General features: G+C 41.7%; 1 protein-coding gene across 1 annotated transcript; it reads left to right on the top strand.

The window, feature by feature from the left end:
- Nucleotides 1–6,308: 6,308 nt before the first annotated feature.
- Nucleotides 6,309–9,095, top strand: LOC149234676 (uncharacterized). The gene has a single exon (XM_089368340.1). It carries the CDS (start codon nucleotides 6,309–6,311, stop codon nucleotides 9,093–9,095), a length of 2,787 nt encoding a protein of 928 aa, XP_089224466.1.
- The last annotated feature ends 5,823 nt before the right edge of the window (nucleotides 9,096–14,918 follow it).

Here is a 14,918-nt window from a genome sequence, read left to right as displayed (position 1 = left end):
CCATGATGAAGTATATGAGTAAGCATTCCATGATGAAGCATAGCATATGAATACGTATGCATTAAAGGCAGTAAAAAAATTAAATCTGGAAAAGATTAAAGGAAATAAACTAAGTAGTGATATCTCTTCAGCGGGAAGAGTGTGCTCTCTTCAAAGAGTTTATTTAGCTCTCATATATTCATTGATATAAACCAGCAATTTTTTTTGGATAGAAATATTTTAGAACCAGAACCAGAACCAAAAACAGAGGGAAGACAACTAGTTGTAACTTAGATCTCTAATCAGAATACCTGATAACCTGGCTGAAGTTCTCTCTAATCAGAATACCTGATAACCTGGCTGAAGTTTTAAGTAGGGTTAGAAAATCTAATTCCAACCAATTACTAAATATAGTAACTATCTATCCAAATGTCGCAATCAATTAGTTAAAAGTTGAATTGTGCTTCAGTTTCACTATTAGTCATTTATTATTGATGTGTAATCTATTTAACTATTAATAATATTGATGTGTAATCTATTTAACTCTTAATAATATTGAGAAGAGCAGATATCTGCTCCACAATTTTCATTCATTAACAATTGGCAGTGACAGGTTCTGGGCCTACCCATATCTGCGCCTTCGTTGCATTTTGGTCAGTGTTGAATAATGAAAAATCCCTTAAAAAAACATTGCTTTGATGGCGCTGAAACTCATAATAACTAGTTTCATGCTCAGTTGCATAGCTAGAAAAGGCAAATTAACAACTCGAAAAGGGAACCGACGTTTTAGAACGGGAGATAACATGAGTTCAGAAAGGAAATTGAGAAACGAAGGAGAAACAGTTTGCATGCACCATTGTAAGAAACGACCTGTTGCGCAAGAAACGAGTTTGTGGCCAATGAAAATGAGAACGGGCGTACAGGATGACATTTCCTGTCTCTTCTTTTTGCATTTCCTGTCTCGTCTTTTTGCAAGGAACGCTGCCCATCTTCCGCTAGAGTCCATCAATCTTCGTATGGAATTAAATATATATTATAATGTGAAGTAGTTAAAAATAATGGAGAAATGGTTATATGGTTGTAAAGTATCTCTTTAGTTTAGGATTAGTTCCTAGAGTTTAGGAGGTTGTTTACAACTACCTATTTTTCAGTGATGTATTTAATATTGTAATATTCATTTGATGGAATGTAGAGTGAACGAGAGTGAGAGTCTCCTCTTTGTTTGAGTGCAGTCTCCCAGGTGCAGTACACACCTGTGAGCTGCAACTCTTTCTTTTTAATTCAAAGTGTGATTTTTATCTTGGTATCAGAGCTTAGGGTAGAGATAGCCTCATTTTTTTTTTAGGGATGTATCATTAGTTACATTTCTGTAGTGGTAGGAGTACATGTAAATGTGTCTGTGTGATTAGGTGGAACTGCAGTAACACCTGGAGTGAAGGATCTCAGATGACTGATCATCTCTAAGTCGAAAAAAGGGTTGGAGCACATTTTTTAGAAGCAGCAGCAGATTGGCATGGATTTTGTGCAGACAGTCGCGCCAATCCAACAAAACAGAAAGGCATTTTTTTTAAAGAACAGACGCGCCAATTGGCGCTGGTTTGGGGCTGATAAGCGCGCCAGCAAAATTATAACTAAATTGGCGCGGATCCGTGGCTGTTAAGCGCGCCAATTTCCGTGGACATCGTGAATTTTTCTTTTCTGCAATTGGCGCGGATTTGTAGCTGTTCAGAGCGCCATAGAGCCAACCTCTTTCTCTCTGGAAATCTGCAATTTTTGTTGCAGATCGGAGTTGCCCGGTGGTGGCACGTGGAGATTTCTGCTCGGTGGTAGCAGATTTGATTTGCCCGGTGGTGGCGAATTGAGGTTCCTTGATCCGCTCGGATCGGACCTGCCCGGTGGTGGCGAATTGGGGTTCTGTGATCCGCTCGGAGGTAGCAGATCGGACCTGCCCGGTGGTGGCGAATCAGAGCTCTGTGATCTGCTCGGTGGAAGCAGATCGGTTTTTTGCCCGGTGGTGGCGCAGTGCAGCTCCTTGATCTGTTCGGTGGAAGCAGATCGCCTTTGCCCGGTGGTGGCGTGTTGGAGCTTGCTTGTTGATCTGTTCGGTGGTAGCAGATCGGTTTTGCCCGGTGGTGGCACAGTGAAGTCCCTGATCTGTTCGGTGGCAGCAGATCGGACTTGCCCGGTGGTGGCACAGTGAAGTTCCTGATCTGTTCGGTGGAAGCAGATCAGACTTGCCCGGTGGTGGCCAATTGGAGTGTTCAGTTGGGCGAAAATGAACAACAGTATAGAATCATACCTCCACGAATCTGGCAAACTCGATGGATCGAATTTCTCCAACTGGAAATTCAAAATGCAAACTTTGTTGGAGAGCGTAAATGCATGGGCGATCGTTGAAGGAAATGAGCCGAGATCTGGAACAACGACCCAAGAACAAGACTGGGATAAAAGAGAAACGAAAGCAAAAGTTATACTGAAGTTGTCTGTTAAAGATAATATTATCCCACATATCAGAGATTCCAAGTCAGCCGCTGATCTATGGACAACGATCAAGAACTTGTACGAGACTCAGAATACAAATCATGTTCTTGCACTCAAGGGAAAATTGTTTGCATTGAAGATGGACGAGAATGAGTCCGTTGGTGGATTCATGGCCAGAGTCAAGGATCTGAGAGACAAACTAGGAGCTATTGGAGAAAAGGTGTCCGACTCAGATCTAGTTACACTCACATTGAACAGAATGACGGATGAATATCAGACATTCATCACAGGACTGTCAGTGAGGGAGAAAGCCCCTTCATTTGATGAGCTGACAACGATTCTGCTCCAGGAGGAGGAGTGAAGACAGAATTTGAAAACTCAGAGCAATGACCTAGCTCTGATGGCGAAGAGGCAACAGTACAGAGGAAAGCAGCACCAGCACCAACATCAGCACCAACAACCGCAGCAGCAGCAGCAGAAGGGGGCCAGCTCTTTTCAAAAGAGACCATTCAGAGGTATGACTGATAATTATGTTAAGAGATGTTTTTATTGTGGGAAACCTGGTCATCAGATTAAAGAATGCTATAAGAGGTAGGCGGATGAAAGAAAAGGCAAACAAAAGAAACATCAGGGCTGTTTTGCTGGAGAAGAGAAGGACCACAGCCATGATCTTCGACTATTCACAGTCGATTGTGCTCTTTCAGCATCAAAGGGAGATGAGGACGACATATGGTATGTCGACTCTGGTGCATCCTCACATATGACCGGTAAGAAGCACTATTTTGGATTTCTTGAAGAATCTGCATGTGGATCAAAAATTTATCTAGGAGATGACAATGGGCATGAGATCAAAGGGTATGGAGATATTCCTGTGAAGCTACCTAGTGGTGACATTAAACATCTTAAAAATGTATTATATGTTTCAGGAATTAAGAAAAACTTGATCTCTGTCTCAATGATTACAGACCAGGACATGCAGGTGCAATTCTTTAAGAATGGTTGTGCCATTAAGGATAGCCAGATGGAAACAGTTGCAACAGGAGTGCGCGTGGGAATTTGTACAGATTGGATGCAAAGAGTATGCCACGACAAGCAATGGTTGCAGCTGGATCAACAGTCGAAAATCTTTGGCATCAGAGATTTGGACATCTCAATTTGCAGGACCTCATTTTACTTCAAAAGAAAGGTATGGTCGATGGACTCCCTGTTTTTCATAATGTCAAGCTGGAATGTGATGGATGTGCATTAGGGAAAATGCATAGAGAAGAGTTCCATTTGCATGTCAACAAAAAGGAAAGAGACATCCTAGAACTAGTGCATACAGATATTTGTGGACCTATGCAAACTAGGTCCCTAGGAGGTGCATATTATTTTCTCTTGTTTACAGATGACTGCACTAGGTTTTCATGGGTGTATATTTTTTAAGTAAAAAGAGTCAAGCCTTTCGGTACTTTAAAGAGTTCAAATCTATGATAGAGAACCAAACAGGAAAGAGGATAAAGATTCTCCGCTCGGACCAAGGGGGAGAATACAAGTTAGGAGAGTTCATGAACTTCTGCAAGCAGCATGGGATTACGCAGCAATTCACAGTGCCACACACTCCACAGCAAAATGGAGTAGCAGAACGCAAGAACAGAACTCTTGTGGAGTGCGCCAGAAGTATGCTTCAAGGTAAAGGTATATCAAATGGTCTTTGGGCAAAAGCCATTAATACTGCTGTTTATTTAAAGAATAGGAGTCCTACTAAATGTCTAGGCTTCAAAACCCCCTTTGAAGCATTGTTTGGACTCAAACCAGCAGTTAGTCATCTAAGAATATTTGGATCTAAAACTTATGCTCATATACCAAAAGCAGATAGAAAGAAGTTAGACCCCAAAGCCTTGAAATGTATATTTGTAGGATATGGCACAGAGTATAAGGCATACAAGTTATATAATCCTGTGACTCATAAAGTTTTTGCAAGTAGAGATGTTGTTTTTCATGAACAGACTGAAGAAGGAAAGGAAGACTGATGCAGGAGCATCCAGCTCACAGTGACGAGGCAGAAAGGACTCCAACCAGGTTCACAAGCGAGGAACTGAACTGTTAAAATTGTATTGGGAATAATTTTTCTTTTACTTTATTTTACAAGTCAGCAACAGTTAGATGTCTTTACTTTTCCAGTTTAGGATTACTGTAGTTTCATTGTTGATTAAAAGGTAGTTTATGTAATTAGGAGTAATAACTCTTAACTGTCCTACAAGTCTTGTAATGTCAAAATGATTATAGTTACGGATAGAAACGGAAGTTATGTAACTGTCTTTGTAACAGAAAAAGACAAACTGTAAGCCTTAACTGAAGACAGAGGCTATAAAGCCAAAAATACATGTACTGGAAAAGGGGGGTCAGTTCAGAAGAGAATAAGTTGAGTAAATTTACTAATAGAATTGTCAAGCATTCAAAACCAGAAAAGTACTGTCCATCAAAATTACTTTCTAAATTATTTGTTGATCTCTCATTCCTATGTTTTTCATCATTTAACAGACCTTTGTATTATTATAAACTAAGCACACTGTCATGGCTATTGTACAAGTACGAGTTATAGTTAAATTGTAGACAAGCAGAGAGAATCTTAAATAAATTCCAGGCCACAAGACAAGCAGTCACGCTTACATACAAGCGCACAGCAATACAATTACGGATGAGCGAATACGTTCAACGCACAGCCACTAAATGAAAGACAAGCAAACAAATTGAATGCCCAGCAACGTAACCGAAAGACAAGCGAAGACATCACAGGTATCAATCACCATAATTTTCTTTCATTAAAAACGAATTTCATTTACATTGTCCAGAATAGCAATTCATAGCTAGAATCGATAGGGTCGAGTTCCCTCACATATACAGAGACCAACATAGTCACGGCGAGTGAAAATTCAACCAGAAATTACAATTATACAGGTCAAGCATAAAACCCTAGGTTAGGGTTTGAAACAGATTTGTAACCGGGTTACGTTGAAGCCACATTTCCACACATAGGACTCAACTCAGAACGACAACGGCAAACAGAGGACCACACAGTGACCGAACAACCAACTATTGGATGGGTCGTCCTTCGAACAGTGACCCATATTCAGCAGAACAGAACAGGTTGCAGGCCTACCAAAAGATACACAACCAAATGTCGTTGAACACAGGGGCTTGCGCCATCCAGGTCGCCTGAGAGGACCTGCAAGAACCAGGCGTGAATGAGTTCGAGCCACAGAAAAGCTCAGAGGGACGAAACCCTCTAAAATCAACATAAAGACTGATAACGAAAAAAAAGAAAACCCTTACCTGGAGAACGCGAGAGGAGAAGCCATATTTTTGAAGCAGAGTACGCCACAGAGCAACTGAAGAGAGGAGGAACAATTTGGGGTTAGACCCAGAACGAGGAGCAAGTAAAAAAATTGAAGCATGGAGAAACATTTTACCTGTATCAAAAACTGAAGTCGCTTCCCGGATATTCCTATTCTTGCAGCCACAGACAAGGCAGCGTTACCAGAAGGCGAAGGAACCATAGCACAGTGCACCCATCATTTTTCCATACGCAGAGCTCGCAAACCCTCGGAGCCAACAGAACGATAAACAGAGAAGAGTCGAGAAGGCGCGTGAAGATTAGGGTTGTATAGTTTACCAAGGCAGGGTACTGTCACATTTACGTTTGCATTCAATGCACAGCTACCACAACTACAGAGCCGCGGGAGAGACAACAGTTCACCGCCACGTCAACAAACCAAATATCATATAAAGCGCAAAAGCTACGCCAAGTGGGCTGGGTTCCATCAGAGTGGTATCAAAGTTGTTTGAGTTGAAGAGATTTGGGAGAAATGGATATAGGTAGACGAGGACGAGGCAGAGGTGCCCGTAGAATGGCAGATGAGGCATTAAGAGAAGAAATCAGAGTTCTTACTGCCCGATTGGAAGCAGTAGAGGCAGGCAGGAGGAGAGATCCAGAGTTAGGTGATGTGAGTGAAGAAGAAGTGGAAGTAGCGGCAGATGGGGCTGAAGGTGATTCACCAGAAGTGAAGTTATTGAAGTCTGTATTATTGTCAAATAGCAAACCAAAACCAGAATTACCAACCTACGATGGCAGTTTATCGATTGATGTTGTATTAGATTGGATTAGCGAGATGGACAAGTACTTTGAATGCGAGGAAATTAGTGAAGACCATAGGGTCAAATTTGCAGCAACAAAGCTGAAAGGACACGCAACCCTGTGGTGGGACAGTGTCCAGAATGAGAGGAAGAGATTGAACAAACCTCCGATAAAGACTTGGACGAGGATGGTAGCAAAATTGAAGGGCAGATTTCTGCCAAGAGATTACCAAATTGCGTTACATAGGCAGGTTCAGAATTTGAGACAGAGGGGTCTGACGGTGAAAGAGTATACGGAGGAATTTTATCCAGTAAATTTGCGATTTGGATACATAGAGGATACAGCAGAAAGGACAACCAGATATGTAAATGGGCTGAGGATGGAGATTTTGGATGAAATAAGTATTTTGTCTCCCAACAATACGGAGGAGGCATACCAGAGCGCGGTCAAAGCAGAGGAAAAACTTAACCGAAGGCAGAATGCCCGGAGAGGACGAGGGTCTAACAGAGGAAGAGGTCAGTCCTATGGTAGGGGCCGAACTGCCAACAACAGTGAGGAAGCCAGCAGTTCGAGAACTTCGGGAACAGCAGAAAAAGGAGATGGAACGAGAGGTGGCAGATCGTTTCAGCGCGGCAGAGGAAATGGCCATGGAAAGGGAGCTGGTTACCAGTGCTACAGATGCCACAAGTGGGGGCACCGCTCTTTTGAGTGCCCAGAAATAGATTCAACTGGACAGCGAGGCGCATATGTGGTGCAACCGGAGGAAGCAGCAGCACCCCCTCAAGAGGCAGAAAATGCCCCAGAAACAGGAGAAGCTTTAGTGCTGCATAAGGTGTTGTTGAAGCCAGTTGATGAGAGTATTGAGAAGACGCAACGGAAAGCTCTGTTCAGGACAGTTTGTAAATCGCAAGGTAAGTGCTGTAAAATGATAATTGACAGCGGAAGTACTGACAATTTGGTGTCAGTCGAGATGGTGGAGAAGTTAGGACTGAAGTGTCTGAAACACCCCAGTCCATATCGAGTTTCATGGCTACAGAAGGGACACCAGTTGCTGGTGGATGAGCAGAGTGAAGTGGAATTTCAGATAGGATGTTATAAGGACAAAATTATTTGCGACATTATGCCAATGGACGTATGCCACATCTTGTTGGGCAGACCTTGGCAATATGACAGAAAAGTGACACATGATGGGGTGTTGAACTGTTATAAGTTCGAAAAAGATGGGGTTAGGCATACCCTTGTGCCTATCAGGGAAGAGAAAGAGGCAGCTGAAGTAAATGAACCTAAGGCGTTGCTTATGAGCGGAAAACAATTTTTAAAGCAGGTTGAAAACAGCGAGATGAACTATGCTGTAGTCAGAAAGACAAGGACAGTTTTGTTGCACACAGAAATCACAGATTTGCCTATAGAAATACAGCAGATGTTGGAAGAGTTTACAGATATAGTAGTGGACGACTTGCCGGATAAGTTACCTCCCAAGCGGAGCATTAGTCACCATATTGATTTCATACCAGGAGCCAGATTACCAAATAAGGCAGCTTATCGAATGAGCCCCAAGGATAATGAAGAAGTCAGAAAACAGGTGCAGGAGCTATTGGACAAAGGATTGATCAGGGAGAGTTTGAGCCCATGTGCTGTACCAACAGTTCTCGCCCCCAAAAAGGGAGGAGAATGGCGGATGTGCACTGATTCCAGGGCCATCAATAAAATCACCATATGGTACAGGTTTCCGTTACCGCGTATGGATGATATGATGGACTGTCTGAGTGGGGCAGCTTACTTTTCTAAGATAGATTTAAAGAGCGGATATCACCAGATTCGGATACGTGAGGGAGACGAGTGGAAGACAGCTTTTAAAACCAATGAGGGCTTATATGAATGGCTGGTCATGCCGTTCGGGTTGAGCAATGCGCCCAGCACCTTCATGAGACTCATGAATGAGATGCTAAAGGAATATATTGGGAAGTTTGTAATTGTTTATTTGGACGACATACTTATTTTTAGTAAGACACGAGAAGAACACTTCCGGCATGTGCGTAAAGTGTTGGAGAAGCTACAGCAGAACAAGTTATTGATCAATTTGAAGAAATGTACGTTTTTGCAGAAAGAGTTAATTTATCTAGGATTTGTGATAGCGGAGAACGAATTAAAGATGGATCCGGAGAAAGTGACAGCAATCATAAATTGGCCGTCACCGAAGAATTTGTTTGAGGTACGTAGTTTCCACGGATTAGCGAGTTTTTACAGGAAGTTTATTAAAAATTTCCACGGAATTTGTGCTCCTATGTTGGAGACCATCAAAAAGGCTAGCCAACCTTTTCGATGGACAGAAGCATCAGAAAAGAGCTTTCAGCTATTGAAAAAGAAAATAACAGAAAGATCGATTCTCAGGCTACCAGATTTTCAAAAATTATTTCAGGTACGTTGTGATGCTAGTGGAACAGCAATCGGGGCTGTACTCAGTCAGGAGGACAGACCGGTGGCATTTTTCAGTGAAAAACTGAATGAGAGTAGGTAGAAGTACTCCTCGTATGACAAGGAATTCTACGCAGTGGTACAGGCGCTAAGGCACTGGAGGCATTATTTGTTGGGGAACGAGTTCGTGCTGTTTTCAGATAATTCTGCATTACAATATGTAATGCAGCAACACAAACTTAATCATAAACATGCCAAATGGGTGGAGTACTTACAGAGTTTTAATTTTGTGCTGAAGCATATCAGCGGGCAAGCGAATAAGGTAGCCGACGCATTGAGTAGAAAAGCTTTACTATTGCAGGAAAGCACTGTGCAGGTTTTGGGCTTTGAACATTTACGGGATCTTTATAAGACAGACACAGATTTCAGAGAAGCCTATGAGGCATGCCAAAATCCTTTGATAAGAGGAAATAGTCCTTGGTTGGACTATAACATACAGGAGAAATTGCTTTTTAAGGGAGGACAACTGTGTATCCCCAGCTGTTCTATGAGGGAGAACATCATTCGTGAAAAACACAGTAGGGGTTTGGCTGGACACTTTGGTATTGACAAGACTTTGGAGCAACTTAGTCACTTCTATTTTTGGCCAAGAATGCGACGGGACGTACAACGTTTTGTGGTTAAGTGTAAGGTGTGTCAACTAGCGAAGGGGCATAGCCAGAACACAGGATTGTATACGCCATTGCCTATTCCAGGCAGACCTTGGGATTCAGTGAGTGTAGATTTCGTGTTGGGACTGCCAAAAACACAGAAAGGATATGATTCGGTAATGGTAGTGGTAGATCGTTTCTCGAAAATGGCACATTTTGTACCTTGTCGGAAAACTAGTGATGCCACTTACGTGGCCCACTTGTTTTTTAATGAGATTGTCAGATTACACGGGTTACCAACAACCATCCTATCAGACAGAGACGTGAAGTTCACGGGACATTTTTGGCGTACCTTGTGGAAAAAGATGAACACCCAATTAAGCTACAGTTCTGCTTACCACCCGCAGACCGACGGGTAAACAGAAGTTGTGAACAGAAGTCTAGGAAATCTATTACGCAGCTTAGTCGGAGAAAATTCTAGAATGTGGGACCGAGTGCTAGCGCAAGCAGAGTTTGCTTACAACAATTCGCCGAATCGTAGCACGGGTCTCAGTCCCTTCCAGATTCTTTATGGCATGCACCCTCGTGGAGTGCATGAGCTTCGGGATCTTGGTTTACAGGAACGATGGAGTGCGGATGGAGAAGATTTTGCAAATGCAATGAGGGATTTACACGAACAGGTGAAGGCAAAATTACAGGACAGCAGCTCGAAGTATAAGGGACATGCAGATTTGAGGAGAAGAGAAGTTCATTTTGGGGTAGGGGATGAAGTTCTGGTACACTTACGTAAGGAGCGGTTCCCTAAAGGTACGTACAATAAACTGAAATACAAGAAGATAGGGCCTTGTAAGATCTTGCGGAAGTTTTCAGCGAATGCCTACGAAATACAACTACCACCTGGAGTAGGCATATCACCTATCTTCAATGTGGCAGATTTGTTTCCGTATACAGGCGATCTGTTGGAAGAGAAGAAGGATGAACCCGGACAATCCACGCGGAACACCCAGGAAGACGGAGAAAGTTGGAAGAAACAAATGCCTTATGTCCAACCTCCTGAGATCGAAAGCATCCTCGAAACTCAGGTAGTTAGGCGTACTCGGCAGAAAAATTATTTTCAGTACCTGGTCAAGTGGAAGAACCGTCCGATTGAGGACAGCTCATGGCTTGACGCCAGGAAGATTGAACGAACAGGGACATCAGTGGAGGAGCTCATGAACCGGAGTCATGATCTTTTCTCACCCCGGGAGCCTGATGCAGGAGCATCCAGCTCACAGTGACGAGGCAGAAAGGACTCCAACCAGGTTCACAAGCGAGGAACTGAACTGTTAAAATTCTATTGGGAATAATTTTTCTTTTACTTTATTTTACAAGTCAGCAACAGTTAGATGTCTTTACTTTTCCAGTTTAGGATTACTGTAGTTTCATTGTTGATTAAAAGGTAGTTTATGTAATTAGGAGTAATAACTCTTAACTGTCCTACAAGTCTTGTAATGTCAAAATGATTATAGTTACGAATAGAAACGGAAGTTATGTAACTGTCTTTGTAACAGAAAAAGACAAACTATAAGCCTTAACTGAAGACAGAGGCTATAAAGCCAAAAATACATGTACTGGAAAAGGGGGGTCAGTTCAAAAGAGAATAAGTTGAGTAAATTTACTAATAGAATTGTCAAGCATTCAAAACCAGAAAAGTACTGTCCATCAAAATTACTTTCTAAATTATTTGTGGATCTCTCATTCCTATGTTTTTCATCATTTAACAGACCTTTGTATTATTATAAACTAAGCACACTGTCATGGCTATTGTACAAGTACGAGTTATAGTTAAATTGTAGACAAGCAGAGGGAATCTTAAATAAATTCCAGGCCACAAGACAAGCAGTCACGCTTACATACAAGCGCACAGCAATACAATTACGGATGAGCGAATACGTTCAACGCACAACCACTAAATGAAAGACAAGCAAACAAATTGAATGCCCAGCAACGTAACCGAAAGACAAGCGAAGACATCACAGGTATCAATCACCATAATTTTCTTTCATTAAAAACGAATTTCATTTACATTGTCCAGAATAACAATTCATAGCTAGAATCGATAGGGTCGAGTTCCCTCACATATACAGAGACCAACATAGTCACGGCGAGTGAAAATTCAACCAGAAATTACAATTATACAGGTCAAGCATAAAACCCTAGGTTAGGGTTTGAAACAGATTTGTAACTGGGTTACGTTGAAGCCACATTTCCACACATAGGACTCAACTCAGAACGACAACGGCAAACATAGGACCACATAGTGAGCGGACAACCAACTATTGGATGGGCCATCCTTCGAACAGTGACCCATATTCAGCAGAATAGAACAGGTTGCAGGCCTACCAAAAGATACGCAACCAAATGTCGTTGAACACAGGGGCTTGTGCCGTCCAGGTCGCCTGAGAGGACCTGCAAGAACCAGGCGTGAATGAGTTCGAGCCACAGAAAAGCTCAGAGGGACGAAACCCTCTAAAATCAACATAAAGACTGATAACGAAAAAAAAGAAAACCCTTACCTGGAGAACGCGAGAGGAGAAGCCATATTTTTGAAGCAGAGTACGCCACAAAGCAACTGAAGAGAGGAGGAACAATTTGGGGTTAGACCCAAAACGAGGAGCAAGTAAAAAAAATTGAAGCATGGAGAAACATTTTACCTGTATCAAAAACTGAAGTCGCTTCCTGGATATTCCTGTGCTTGCAGCCACAGACAAGGCAACGTTACTAGAAGGCGAAGGAACCATAGCACAGCACACCCATCATTTTTCCATACGCAGAGCTCGCAAACCCTCGGAGCCAACAGAACGATAAACAGAGAAGAGTCGAGAAGGCGCGTGAAGATTAGGGTTGTATAGTTTACCAAGGCAGGGTACTGTCACATTTACGTTTGCATTCAATGCACAGCTACCACAACTACAGAGCCGCGGGAGAGACAACAGTTCACCGCCATGTCAACAAACCAAATATCATATAAAGCACAAAAGCTACGCCAAGTGGGCTGGGTGCCATCAGAGACTCTAGCAATGATAGCCACATTCCATTTCTAATAGAGATGAACAGTGACGAAGATGAAGAGCAGGAGCAGGAGCAGAAACAGGAAGAAGTAGCAGCAGATAGTGTAATAAATGATGATGCAGGCCCGGAAAGTGCTGAAACAGATAGAGTTGAGGTAAGTCCTCTACCTAGAAGATCAGGTAGGAAGACTAGACTACCTGAAAGATTGAAAGGCTATGCTTTAATGTCCAAAATTTTAAACATTGTAGAACCTTCAAACTATGAAGAAGCAAGTAAATCAGATGAATGGAGGGCTGCAATGCATGAGGAAATTGAATCAATATATAGAAATCATACTTGGGATTTAGTTGAGTTGCCTGAAGGAAAAACCCCTATAGGTTGTAAGTGGCTGTATAAACCTAAGATAAATGCAGATGGGAGTGTAGAAAAATTCAAAGCTAGACTGGTAGCAAAGGGTTATTCACAGCAAGAAGGCATAGATTTCGATGACACCTTTGCCCCTGTAGCTAAACTAAATACAATTAGAATGCTAATCTCTTTAGCAACAAAACATAAATGGAAGCTACACCAGCTAGATGTTAAGTCTGCATTTCTGAATGGAGAATTAAAGGAAGAAATTTATTTAGTACAGCCTCCTGGTTTTGTGAAAAAGGGGCAAGAGCATTTAGTGTGTAAATTGCATAAGGTACTTTATGGTTTGAAACAAGCACCCAGGTCATGGTATGAGAAAATTGATTCATTTTTTATACAGCATGGTTTTCATAGGAGCCTCAACGACCCAAACCTGTATACCAAGATAAATAAACAGAGGCAAATCATTTTGATTTCTTTGTATGTGGATGACATGATTATAACAGGAAATGCAAATAATTTGATCAAAGAAATCAAGCAGCAAATGTCACAGGTATTTGAAATGAAAGACCTTGGAGATATTCATTATTGCCTAGGTTTGGAGGTGTGGAAAGATGCTGGTCAAACTTTTCTAACTCAAGGAAAGTATGCTAGAACCCTGTTGGAAAGATTCAGAATGGAACAGTGTAAAACAGCAGCAACACCATTGCAGCAGAATCTCAAGTTAAGCAGTGATGATGGCACAAAACAGGTGGATGCCACTTTGTATAGACAGCTAGTGGGAAGTTTGATATATCTCACGACAACTAGACCTGGTCTGGCATATTCTGTTAGTGTGCTGAGCCAGTTTATGTCCAGACCACTTGAGAGTCACTAGATTGCAACAAAATATGTGTTGAGGTACCTTAGTGGTACTTGTAATTATGGTATTTTATACGCTGACATTTCTGATGTTACTTTAGCAGGTTATTCAGATTCTGATTAGGCAGGTGACTTGGATGATTGTAGATCCATCACAGGTTACGCATTTAGTATTGGATTCGGGGTTATTTCGTGGAGTAGCAAAAAGCAAAGTACTGTAGCATTATCATCATGTGAAGCTGAGTACCAGGCGTTGTGTGCAACGACATGCGAAGCCATCTAGTTGAGGAGATTGCTGAGTGATGCAGGCGAAGGACAGAAAGAAGCAACTAGCATCAAAACTGACAACCAGAGCACAATAAAGCTTGCATACAATCCAGTTTTCCATAAAAATACTAAACATATTGACACTCAGTTTCATTTTGTTCGAGAAAAGATACAGTCAAAAGAAATATGTGTGGAGTATTGTAACACTTGTGATAATTTAGCTGATATTTTTACTAAGCCTCTAGGGCGAGTAAAGTTTGAATTATTTAGAGGGATGTTAGGAGTGCAAAATAACCCTTTCTCCATTAAGGGGGGGAGTTAAAAATAATGGAGAAATGGTTATATGGTTGTAACGTATCTCCTTAGTTTAGGATTAGTTCCTAGAGTTTAGGAGGTTGTTTACAACTACCTATTTTTCAGTGATGTATTTAATATTGTAATATTCATTTGATGGAATGTAGAGTGAACGAGAGTGAGAGTTTCCTCTTTGTTTGAGTGTAGTCTCCCAGGTGCAGTACACACCTGTGAGCTGCAACTCCTTCTTTTTAATTCAAAGTGTGATTTTTATCTGAAGTTCAAGTTTGGAACTTGATCATACCTCTTTCATTTTAAACATGAAAATAAGTCACTGAATGCAATAAAGATAGAAACGTACTAGGTGTTTCAAACAGATATTAAAACTCTTGATAATACTAAAACTCGAAAAATCAAGAAACAACGGTATTTATTTCAAAGACGATGTTGCC

The sequence above is a fragment of the Pinus tabuliformis genome, chromosome 8, assembly GCF_031772625.1.
Source record: "Pinus tabuliformis cultivar Carrire ecotype Pingquan chromosome 8, CPIR1, whole genome shotgun sequence".
In the NCBI taxonomy this organism is placed as follows: domain Eukaryota; kingdom Viridiplantae; phylum Streptophyta; class Pinopsida; order Pinales; family Pinaceae; genus Pinus; species Pinus tabuliformis.
Note: the sequence above shows the minus strand (reverse complement) of the source record. Positions and strands in the feature narration are given on the sequence as shown.